The sequence below is a fragment of the Mobula hypostoma genome, chromosome 10, assembly GCF_963921235.1.
Source record: "Mobula hypostoma chromosome 10, sMobHyp1.1, whole genome shotgun sequence".
Lineage (NCBI taxonomy): Eukaryota > Metazoa > Chordata > Chondrichthyes > Myliobatiformes > Myliobatidae > Mobula > Mobula hypostoma.
The window spans coordinates 107,377,714-107,389,958 of record NC_086106.1 but is presented as its reverse complement, the minus strand read 5'-3'; the positions used below and the strand labels follow the sequence as shown (position 1 = coordinate 107,389,958).

At 39.1% G+C, this 12,245-nt stretch overlaps 1 protein-coding gene across 5 annotated transcripts in view; it reads left to right on the top strand.

Moving 5' to 3' along the window:
- Positions 1 to 12,245, top strand: part of LOC134353102 (serine/threonine-protein kinase PAK 3) — a 253,885-nt gene that overhangs the window by 176,717 nt on the left and 64,923 nt on the right. For 4 of the 5 annotated variants that reach the window (XM_063061005.1, XM_063061007.1, XM_063061004.1 and 1 more), the window contains 3 exons: positions 3,439 to 3,592; positions 7,556 to 7,612; positions 10,757 to 10,794. In XM_063061005.1, coding sequence (XP_062917075.1) covers positions 3,439 to 3,592; positions 7,556 to 7,612; positions 10,757 to 10,794 — 249 coding nt within the window. The remainder of the gene's footprint in view (positions 1 to 3,438; positions 3,593 to 7,555; positions 7,613 to 10,756; positions 10,795 to 12,245) is intronic. The other variant, XM_063061009.1, reaches the window with a different exon arrangement.

The following is a 12,245-nucleotide window of genomic DNA, read 5'->3' as shown; positions in this document are numbered from 1 at the left end:
TGGGCTTGTATACGCTGGAATTTAGAAGGCTGAGAGGAGATCTTATTGAAACATATAAGATTATTAAGGGATTGGATACGCTGGAGGCAGGAAGCATGTTCCCGCTGATGGGCGAGTCCAGAACCAGAGGCCACAGTTTAAGAATTAGGGGTAGACCATTTAGAACGGAGTTGAGGAAAAACTCTTTCACCCAGAGAGTGGTGGATATATGGAATGCTCTGCCCCAGAAGGCAGTGGAGGCCAAGTCTCTGGATGCTTTCAAGAAAGAGATGGATAGAGCTCTTACAGATAGTAGAATCAAAGGTTATGGGGATAAGGCAGGAACTGGATACTGATTATGGATGATCAGCCATGATCACAGTGAATGGCAGTGCTGGCTCGAAGGGCCAAATGGCCTACTCCTGCACCTATTGTCTATAATTTATTGGAGTGGAATCTCTGCTGCCTTAAATTGGGAGCAAATGTCACTCCACACTTTTAAGAAGGAAGGGAGGCAAAAACGGACATTATAGGCCAGTTAGCCTGACTTTAAGTGTTTGGAAGATGTTAGATTTCATTATTAAAGATGAAATTTCAAGGTACTTGGAGACACATGATAAAATAGGCTGAAGTCAGCATGATTTTTGTCAGGTGAAACCTTACCTGGCAAATCTGTTGGAATTCTTTGAAGAAATAACAAGCAGGATAAACAAAGGAGAGTCAGTGGATGTTGTTTACTTGAATTTTCAGAAACCTTTTGACCATGTGCAGACAATGAGATGCTTAACAAGATAAGAGCCCATGGTATTACAGAAAAGATGCTTGCATGGATGGAAGATTGGCTGACTGGCAGGAGGCAAAGTGTGGGAATAAGTTGGGCCTTTTCTAGTTGGCTGCTGGTGACTAGTAGTGTTCCACAGGGCTCAGTGTTGGCTCTTCATGTTATCAGACATCCCACCCTGCAAAAACTCATTTCAGGGAGGTCTCAACCTCATAGCAGTCTGTGTCAATGAATTTGTTAATTTTGCAAAACATCAGATTCACAGGTATTTTATGAGACAGCTGACTGCTGAATTCTGTCTTAATTTGCCATATTTACAATAGCTGCTGTTTTGGTTGATGAGCAGACATAGTTTTTTGCTATTTCTGAATCAAGAAACATTTTCCTGAATAGCTTGCCTGTGTGCTTACACCCCTGGAATGGCAGGTTATGTTCAACGATGAAAGATGTAAAGTACACCTCAGCTCTAGTGACCTTCTCTGTCAGACTTTGGTTTTCTGCTGAAAAGAATTGTGAAATATTTGAGCAGCCTTCCCTGCGCTTAGCCTCCCTAATATGTTGTGGTCCCTAAAAGAAATAAAAGCGTAAGGTGTATCCTTATTACAGGTGTGCGCTGCTTAACGTCCATTCGGACAACATCCGATCACATATACGTCCGTAGTCTCTCTCTCACTCACACTCACATGCTGATTGTCCACAAACTAAACAACCCCTGTCCGGACCGCTGTGTAGCAACAATACATATATCACACACACCACATAAAACAATATATTACCATATTGTTTAATAAAGTGTAATTCAAAATGCATACAAAGTGCGCAGCACAGGTAAACAGTTCACTGTCCTAATGACGAGACCTCAGTGGGGGCCGGGTATTTATTAAAATCGGTTTTTCTTCTGAAAACGGCTGCGCTTAAACCCAGCCCATCACAGGCTTCGATGCACCTGTAAGTGGAAGTGTTTCAGGGAAAAATACCCCGAAGAATTTGCTTGCTGCGAGCGCGTTTTTAAAGATGTCTTAGCGGACGATTTTGGAATTTCGCTCCAATTTAAACCCTGCTCCAATCCCCTGTAAGATGCCAACTCGCCCTGCCCGTGTAGTCAGATTGTCACCGCCAGCCTTGGGAATTTCTTCACCAGGCTTTTGTATTTCATCACCAACAGTTGTTCGGATCATTTCAGCGTCATTACAGACAGCAGTAACTGAACTGATGGAATAGGGAAGAGAGAGAGAGGTTGACTGTAAAGCCCGCCCACAGAGAAAACTGATAGGTCTACTTAGCGCAAAGAGAGATCAAGCAGGATTCATTCATTTTCTTCTTTTTTTCCCTCTCCCTCTCTAAAAAATCGATTTCCGGGATATAGTATATAATTTGCAGGCATCAGGGAGCCGCTATCGATATGCGGGAGACTCCCAGAACTCCCAGCAGAGGTGGGATGTTTGCGTTATATGGAGGAAGCAGGGAGTCTGCAAAAGGATTTGGGAAGATTAGGAAAATGGGAAAAGAAGTGGCAGATGGAATAGTGTACAGGGAAGAATAAAGGTAATCCATTTTGGTAGAACGAATAAAGATGTAGACTATTTTCTAAAAACGTGGTGAAAATTCAGAAAGCAGAGGTGCAAGGGAACTTGGGAGTCCTTATGCCGGCTTCCCTAAAGGTGAAGTTGTAGTTTGAGTCAAAGGAAGGCTAATGCAATGTTGTGAATATTGTGAGCAGTTTGGGACCCCTTGTTACCATTTTGTATGATGGTCGGATGCAAGGCCTCCATTGTTGGATCTTGCCTTTTTGAAGGCGAGGCAATTGTAGGCATTTTATTTCTCCACCTGATCCTTATGGTGCAGAATAATTATAGAAGCTGATCTTGTGGCATTCAAAGACTCGAATAATCAGTGCTGCTATCAAGGCAGTGATCAGCTAACTTCCCCTTCGCAATTCCAGAAGCGCAGCCACCATTTGTGATTGAAACATGGGCAATGACCCAGGGATCTCCATGCTTTTGTATAACTGCTGCTTAAATTAATTTTTTAAAGAATGGTACCTATTAACCAAATTTTCTGGTTTGAGATTACATCTTGACAGAAACTTGACTCTCAATGACCATTGTGTACAAAATGCATTCGGTATTGCTGACGTCATGCAAGTTGTAACTCACTGGATTTATCACTGTACTGATTTCCTCTGTGGTTAATTTACATTTTATTGCAACAGGAAGCTGTTGCCTAGGCAACCCAGCCACTGCTTATTTCTATTTCCAGCTTGCAATAGCAGGGACTTCAGGAAATCATTATTAAGGCAGGTTCTTTCTAAGGTGCTTCCATTTGAAGACATTGAAGAGGGAGAATTGGGTCAAGACGTCACGAGGTCTGGGGGTGGGAGGGTGCTGGAGATTCTGCCTGTGTAGAGCTGCAGGGTATCATACCTCTCCGTAGTTCCTCCAATGCTATCTGCAAGTCCAACAGGACACAAGGTAATTCATGATAAATAATTCTCATCAATCAATAAATAAGACATGGGATGTGAAAGAAGCAAGCATCACATCCATCTTGGTCTGCATGTCAAGAGCTTAATGGTTCAATGAAGCGGTAGCGACATGTTTCCTAGCATCTGGTGAGTTCATTAAATGCTTGCTTTGATTTTTGCTGTTTAATGCATTCTAATTTTGCTTCTCAACTAGGGCATTCCTGAGCAATGGGCAAGGCTCCTACAGACATCCAACATCACTAAACTGGAGCAAAAGAAAAACCCTCAGGCTGTTTTGGATGTCCTGAAATTCTACGATTCCAAAGAGACTGTTAATAATCAGAAATACATGAGCTTCACCTCTGGAGGTAAGGACTAGTAATCTCTCTTGTGCAAAAACCCTCAATAACTTATAAGGTCCTCAGATGTGATTTTGAATGTACAGCTTGTAAAATGTCTATAGAACCTTAAGATTGAAAGCCAGTCTTGAAATTTGCTGTCAAATATATTTTTTTACGTGCAATCTTTTCGCTGACCTTGTTGTTTAAGCTATAACCATTTTTGACTGTAGCTTATTAAAGGATTTTTTTCTCTGTTCAGCGACTACTGTGCCACATTTAGTTGTTGTGGAAAGACGGTTGCTGCAGGGGAAAAACATCAACTTTAAACCTAACACCTGAGAATCAGTAATATTCTGTAAAAATTATACTCAATACACTGGGATAGAAATTCATGTCACGTACGCTATATGTGATGTAGTTGTATATGGACATTGTAATCTGCTGCAAATTTAGACCCGTTAGCTTTAATGGAACTGAATTTCAGAAGCTGAGGAGAAAGTGCATGCACTTTCAATACAAGCAACCGAGGACAAATATCAATTTGATTCATTGCTTTTTCCTAACAAAACAGCAAATAATTTTAAATTACAAATGTCTATCTAAAATTTTATATATCCCAGTTTGGTACTCTCATTGTTAAATACAGAAACTCAAAGCCAAGGCACTTTTTAAAATATAAACAAAACCAGTGAGTGATAGTGAATTGGATTGAGGGTGACTGACAGCAGATGGAAGGGTAAAGGAGGTGGGGTCAAGAAGGTTTAGAGTGAAGTGATGGGGAAGGGGGTTGAAAGAATTACTGACACACAGCATGACAAGTGAGAATAGGAAAAGAATCATGAACTGGGATAAGGGGCTAAGGAAGGGATGATGATCTGGGAAGAATACTAGGAAAAAGGAAGAGATGAGAAAGGAGATGGAGAATGCAGTGCCTGGGTAAAGAAGCAAGCAATAGGTGAGAAGAGAGGAAGCACTAGGAAGAGAAAGGGAGGAGGGAAATAATAAGAGTGCACAGGAGAAAAGATGTAATGTGAGTGTGTGAGTTCAGAGGAGTGGGGGAAGGATGGTAAGGAATGAGGAAATGTAAATGGTAGAGAAAAGCTGGGGAGGGAAAGAGGTTTGAAAGAGGAAGGTAAGAGAAGATGGGGAGATGAGGAGAGAACAGTTTTTAAAAGAGTCTTGCAGAGATTAAAGATATGAACATGGTTGGATATTTCCATGGTTTAATTTCCAACAGCTGAGGAGGGTTCTTTCAGAATACAATTACATTTTGGCTCATTCTATGGGCTGGAATGCAACTTCAACTGCTACGTTCATTCACACTCTGTGTAGCTTGCAACAGAGCATGTGTTGACTGAAAGGTAGTTTCTGCAAGACCTCAGTGGTTTTGTGAGCATGAAGAGAGCTTGCCATATTGCCAGCAGTCCTTACCAAGAATCTAGCAAGCAGTTCTCATGGAAAGGTTATGCTCACACATGTGTTCCATCTTTTGGATTACTGCCATTGATTACACAACGTTTATTCACATGTATGACAATAAATATGTTCTGCTCAAAATATTGAGCTTCCATTACAATATGAATCCACTTAGTGCAGTAGAAGTAGTGTGCAGTAGTAAGTTAGAGATAAACCTAAGAATAATTCAATGTCAGATTTTCTTGGAGGTTCTGACCTTGCTAGTCTGGAAATGTGTCAATGGACTGAAAGGGATTTCAAAACTAGATATTGAGGAGGAATTTCTCTGGACTTCAAAGTGTAACAATACTAATATTTATGCCCAGATTTTCAATTTTTTTTTTAACCAACCAAAAATCTCCCTAACCTCTCAATCCCACCCCACTGCCCTCTGCCTCCTGTCCCACAATCACCTCCATACCCATTTATGATGCTGTATTCCTGAATCATGCCATTCAAAGTAGTCCTTGGCCAGCCTAGTGGTCTAGTTAGTGTCAGCGGTGGTGATGGCTACATTTTCACTCAAATTGGCATTGCCTCTTCAGTTGAGAGGCATTCAGAGCCTAAACTCATTATAAATTGGATAAAGGTGATCTAGAGGTCCCTCACGAGTGGCAGTATGAGGCTTCCATCCCTGGATAGATTTTAATTCGGGTGTGTAAACTCCTTGTAACAATGCCTTAATTTTTGAATGGCTAGATCTGAAGTTCCAGTATTGGTTAATTTTATAGGAGTAGATACGAATGTAAAACAATATTCTTCTACCTCATATTTGCAATTGCATTTCTGCTAAAGTTAGTGAAAACAAATTTTTCAGCCACTGTTCTTCTGTAATTGTTACTGTTTTTTTTTCTCTCTGTCCTTTTGCTGCGATGGTGAGATTTACATTCTGCTCCCAGGCTTCCCTCTCTGCCACTCTTGTACCAACCAGTCAGAGGTATTTAAGAGTGCTACAATCAATTCACTTCTGCTTGTTTCTTTCCTCCCCTTCCCCGCTGAGGCAGAAGGGATTAGAGGGATCCAGCAAAGGAGTGGGGGGGAGGAGGGGAGGATAGCACCTTCATCCCCTTAGTAGCATCACATGTTGGTGTTCCAAAATGCTGCACTGCCATGTCACCTGACAGTAGAAGTTTGTATCATTTGAAGGCCTGCAGCTTTTGCACTTCAAATCATAGACACTAAGGGTGATGATGACTTTGATCAATAACAGGAATTATTCCATCAGCTGCCCGGTATAGATTTCTCCTGATTTTCCTTGGCATTGGCCTGCATGGAATCGACGGAAGATATAATGGCTGGCTGATTTCATATTGCCCAAAGTCATCATGACACACTCTGTTTCTAAATGGCATCTTGAACCCATCATTGTTCATTTGTACCTTCTGTGTAGGGATCATTATTTCATCAACTTGCAGACAGCTGCCTTACTTGCGCCTACATGCTTTCATTTTGTCAATGCACCGGTTATAAAATGACTCACATGTCAATCTAATGTGGTGGGAAGAGCAGATTTAGTCAAAAAATTGTACAGTATTTTCTTCAATCAATAGAAATATTACATAAAGGGCAACAATTGCTAGCTCTGATGCTTGGAGTAGGAATGAGGGCAGTTGTATTCAGGACAGTAGCTAGAAGTAAATTGGCTTGAGTAAGGTCATTAAGTCCCATACAAAATATAGAAATTGTTCTGTTTGTGTGTGCAATTTTATTTTTCGATGAATGAATACAGTGAGCGATCAGAATTGAGTGTTTACTTAGGGGGGAGAAAGCCCTAACATTAAATTTAGCCATATAGTTTTATCAAATTCTAACTTGTTACTTGGAGCTTTTATTTAAAATGTTTGATCTTTTGGTTGGAGAATGAACGTTTTGAGGGCAAGTGGTAATATGGCATAAGTGAAAATGTAATGAAGATGACAGCTCAGAAGTGTGGGGTCTGTGGTATTGTTTGATATGTATGGTGTTTGGAATTTCTTTTTATTTCAGAAGGCTAGATGACCAATTAAACTCTGAAAATGTTGAAGGGATTTTAGTTCGTGCACCCCCACTGATTTATTTTTGAACTATTTAAAGGTAATAACAGCCTTACAAAGAAGAGAAAGGAAAATCTCTTAGAAGAGGCAAAAGACATGTTGCATTTTGACCACAATGATGCCAGTTACTGAGGGATATTGTGGCAATTTTGCTATGATTTGCATTATTTGTGTCACTTGCTTGCAAAGAAAACCTGTTGCTAAATGCATCTTGATGAAGGTGGTATCAATTTTAGATGATTGCTGTAGGTTGTAATTATTTAAACTGATCGATGGAATCAACGCAATTACAAATTTTAGAGGTAGATCTTCGATTAAAGTCAAAATCCCAGTTCCTTTCCTGTGTTCCCACTCCCGCAAACTATATTCCTTTCAGTCATTTTATATGTTTGCGTTGAAATAAGTAATCAATAAAATATTTCTATCAAGCATATACGTATGAGACTTTGTAATTTCTCATTCCAATCACTTTTCATTTAAAGCTGTTTGAATTTTATTACAGCAGTCTATTCTCTGATGGTCCCCCTTCTAAAGCAGTACAAGTGCACAGAGATAACTGGTTGGTTGCCTGATTTTTGAATCTATGACATTGACTTGAAATTGACAAGTAGATAGTTGAGCGACAGGATATGAAACTGATGGGGTGGGGGGAGAAAAGGCAGAAGGGAATCCCTAGGGATGAGGGCCAAATTAACAGTCCTGATACTCACTGATCCAAACATGAACTCCGCAAAGTTAATTTGGAAGAAAAAATGAACTGGAAAAAAAATTGGATTCATTCAGATAGTTCCAAAGAATTCTATTCATGTCTATAGAAAGAGACAAGATCTCTACATAAGTGGGATCAGATTTTGCACCCTGCCAGAAAGTTCTATGCACAGATAATTTGTAATGGGTCTGCTCAGCATATCCATGATTTGCATCCACTAACATTTTGTTTTAGGCATGCCGAAACCATAAAAGTCAATGTGTACACAAAATGTTTCTAAACTTTGTGGCGTCAGGAGGAGTGCCTCTGATCTGTTGCAGGTACAGGTAGGGGGAGGCTGCATGTGCACGTGTTTTGGTTGACAACCATGAGCATAGAATTCCCTTGCAGATTGGGGAAAGGGCCATATCCATCGGATTCCCTTGCAGTCTTTATTTAGGCGGGGAGCTGTATGGATGAAATGATTGGATTCCATTGTGATCGTTGGAGGGAGTATTAAGTTCCAGGCTTGCAGTTGCTGATCTTTGCTGCTGTGTTTAAGGTCATCAAGGTACAGTTGACCCTTCCTTGTCAGATAACTTGTTCAGACTTCAAATATATAAATATAAAATTCAGATCTATATGATTAATCATTCCCTGGAGTTCTTATAGTTATGATTTCAGTTTTAAAACCATTGAAGAAATTTTAACTTTTAGGGGAACTAAACTTGTTCAAATTTGAAACCTCCAATGTGCAATGGAAGCCAAGTTGTATATTGTCTTTGTCACTTAATTTCCCTGATGGGAAACTTGAAATGTACACTGATCTGTTTAAAATTTTAGATTTGTAGTTGATAAGTAAGCCTTTTATTTTCCTTTTCCTTATTTTACGGTAAAAGCTAAATGATTCGCTTTCATGTGGGAGCTTTTGGAATTGTGATGGTGATACTGGGTGCTTTTCATAATTCTGTATACAGTTAATTTTATATTTAACTAGTGGCAGATGAATGGTGATCATTTATGTGGTAGCATTCTTGCCTATCCGGCTGAGAGTGCACACTGCTCTGTCCAGTCTCTCATTAGTTGCTCCTATCCCCAGACTTTGCTTCCTGGCGATAATAAGCCAGGAAGCATTTGTTTAGGAGCTGAAAATAATTGATATTAAGTGTCAATTTTCCATCTTATGGAATGTTGCTTGAATTTAGTACCTGTTTGAAAATTAGAAAAGATTTTTTAATTGCACAGGGACAGGTCTGTACACTCTCAGAAACATCCACCTTGGGAGCTGTTCAGATTGTCCTTCTGAAGCTCGGTCAAATTACCCACTTGTTCATTTTGTTCATATGAACCTGAGATGTAAAACAAAATATCCATTTGCATCTTGTCTCACAAAAATCTGTCAATCTCAGTTTTGAAATTTTCACTTGATCCATTTGCCAACAGCTTTTTAGGAAAGAGCTTTCGTAATTTCAATTTTTGTGCGAGTGCTTGTTGATATTGTGTTTGAGCATTCTAGTGCTGAAACTTCGTCCCTATCTAAGGCTTGCCCTTTGGAGAAAATCACTTTTTTTTTCCTATTTAATCATTCAAATATTCTGATCACTGGGAACCTTGCTGAAGATTATTGGATTGACATTAGGTTTATTGAATAAAATTTGACACTAAGTATTAGATAAATTCATCAAAGAGAGGTTTTAAGGAGGAACGGGAGTTAGAAAAGGTAATCCCAGAATGTCGTTCCCGAGCATTTATCTGTGCCAATACCTTTGGTTCTGACTTGAAAAAAATCATAGGCTTGCTGAATTAACCAGTCTCAATTCAGATAATCATGAGGTCATTACAATTGGTCTCCAAGTCCTCCATGGGAGATTAAAGAAAAAATGAGTCGGTTTGATTTTGCTAATTATGAGCCATCTACCCTTCCTGGAAGGTGCAAGATTAGGGTATTTGGGTGAAGGAATAGAATATGTTAAGATGGGAATCTTCTTGTCATAAAAATGTTTCCCACATCAAGACTAGTACTTGGATGTGGGACTTGGACTGTCAAAACAGGTGAAACTACAAGTAGTTTCCTCAAGAAAGGGAATTAAAGGTTTGGAGCAAATAAAAAGAGTATCTCATTGAAATTTATATACAGATCAGGTGACAGCTTAATGAGAAATATCTATAATACTAATAACTTGTATACTGTGGGAATAACCAAACATAATTATTTATTGGTTTGTCTTTGAGTTTTCTTCCTGTTGAAACTCTCTTCTTGACATTGAAACCAAAATCTAAACCATGTGACTTAATGGAGTTTCAGGACCTGGTGGCAGTGTTCAGTGGACACTTTCTTTACATTCTTTATGTTGGGAATAAATTAACCTTTAAACAATAGTCTAAAAGTTAGTTTACTGCAAGATTAAAGCCAACACTAAATTTCTTTCTACTTATATTGCATATCATGCACTAAAGTATCTGAAATATCACAGTATGCAGTGTCAACAGTATAACCACAGTAGTTTGACAGATGAAATCACAAAATGAATAACTGACATGAGGGCAATTTCGAAGGAATCTTATTGATGAGAGATTGAGATTGGAAGAGGTCAACCTAGCTGATTACCTAGAGATGATCAGTCTGTAGCCTTTTTTTTTAATCAATATCAAAAGTTTCTCAAGCTTATGGTTGACATTCGTAGCTTGTTGTTGTGAATATTAATTATACTGTAAGCTCACATCTCAGAGGATAAGTCAAGAAAGAAGGAGATTCTGAGAAAGGCAAAACATTGTAAAATTTTGTGCTATGATCAAGGCCATTGAAGGCAAGATTGAAGCACAGAGTGAAATCAACTAAAAAGAGATGGACTTGGGCCAAACTTGCTACTAAAAACACTTAACTGTGAGTTTGAAAATCTGATCAATCATCTTGATAATGAAGTATTTGTTAAATATATTGTGCAGTTTGAGAAAAAGAATGGCAATAATTCTTTTATGAATCTACATATGCAGTATATTTTTTAACCTTTGCAGATAAACCAGCTGATGGATACATAGCAGGAAATGCTCTGGTGAGTATGAAACCAATCAAAAGACTGACTAATTTGTTCTCTCAAATAATATGGAAGCTGGTGAATTCCAAATTACTTATTATGTTTATGGAGCTCTTGCGTTTTGCAGATAATTATTTCTAGCAGATAATTGGATCTTTGACTCTATGCTTTTAGGTTTTTTCATTCACCCCACCCTTCTCCACCCCTTTTTTTTTTTGTTCCTTCTGTCCTGAAAACACACAACCAGATTCTTTGGTTACCTATGGCTCTGTGATAATTATCTGAAGGTTACTTTGATGTGTAAAGCTGGACAATGAGTGCCTGTATCATTATCAACTGTATGCAATAATGCAAAAAGTGATGAGATTACAGATCCAATTAAAATGATTGGGATTTAGCAATATACCAAGGCAAGGATGGTACAAGTCTCTAAATTTAATGGACAGAAATGTTTACATAATTTCAAAACACATTTTAGAGTAAGGGCTATATTTATTTGACACAATTAAAATGACCTAGAGTGTTCAAGTGGTAAATTGAACTCCTATATATGAGCAGCAGGGCTTACTGATTCAGTTGGGATTAAGGGAAAAGGGAATGGAATCTACGTGAAGCTATCTGGCCAAAATAGTCCATGGAAGGAGTCTAAGACTAGAGGGCACAGCCTCAGAATAGAGAGGTGTCCTTTTAGAACGGAGGTGAAGAATTTATTTAGACAGAAAATGGAGAAGCTGTGGAATTCATTGTCTCAAGCTGTGGAGGCCAAGTCTTTATGTATATTTAAGGCAGAGGTTGATAGATTCTTGATTGGTCAGGGCATGAAGAGATATGGAGGGAAAGCAGGAGATTGGGCCTGAGAAGAAAAATGGATCAGCCATGGTGAAATAGCAGAGCAGACTCAATGGGTCAAATGGCTTAATTCTGCTCCTATATCTTATGGAAATACTAACTAACCTGAATTGAAAAAGGTCCCATTGCCAACAAGTGTTGCTGCTTATTTGTTGGAGATTTCTTTGCTCATGGTGCAGTAAAATTCTGAGTGGATAATAGGATTTCCCCTGGTGTTTATGCATGGCAATATTAGTTCTCAGTGGAGATGAGTATGAGACTGATCGATGTTAGGTCATTGTAACTCGAAAGGACTTATTTCAATATGTCAGTCCTAACTCCCAATTGAATTTGCTGTCAATTCAATGACACAAAAGCAAACACCACAGATGCTGGGTAAGTGAAATACAGCTCACAAACAAGGAAAGAGCTTGGCAGCTCAGGCAGTGCGAGCGATGAAAGAAACACTTAAGTGTTTCAGACGAGTATCCCTTTGTCAATTCTGGCCGCTGTGGCTGCCAGACTTGGCTTTCTTTTCCTTCCTGTGTCATAATTTCTGGCTAGAAGAGGGACGTCAGGGGAGTAAAGCAGATGGTCCTAACCCAAGAACCAGAAGATATGGCTGGCAGTAGAAACGGTAA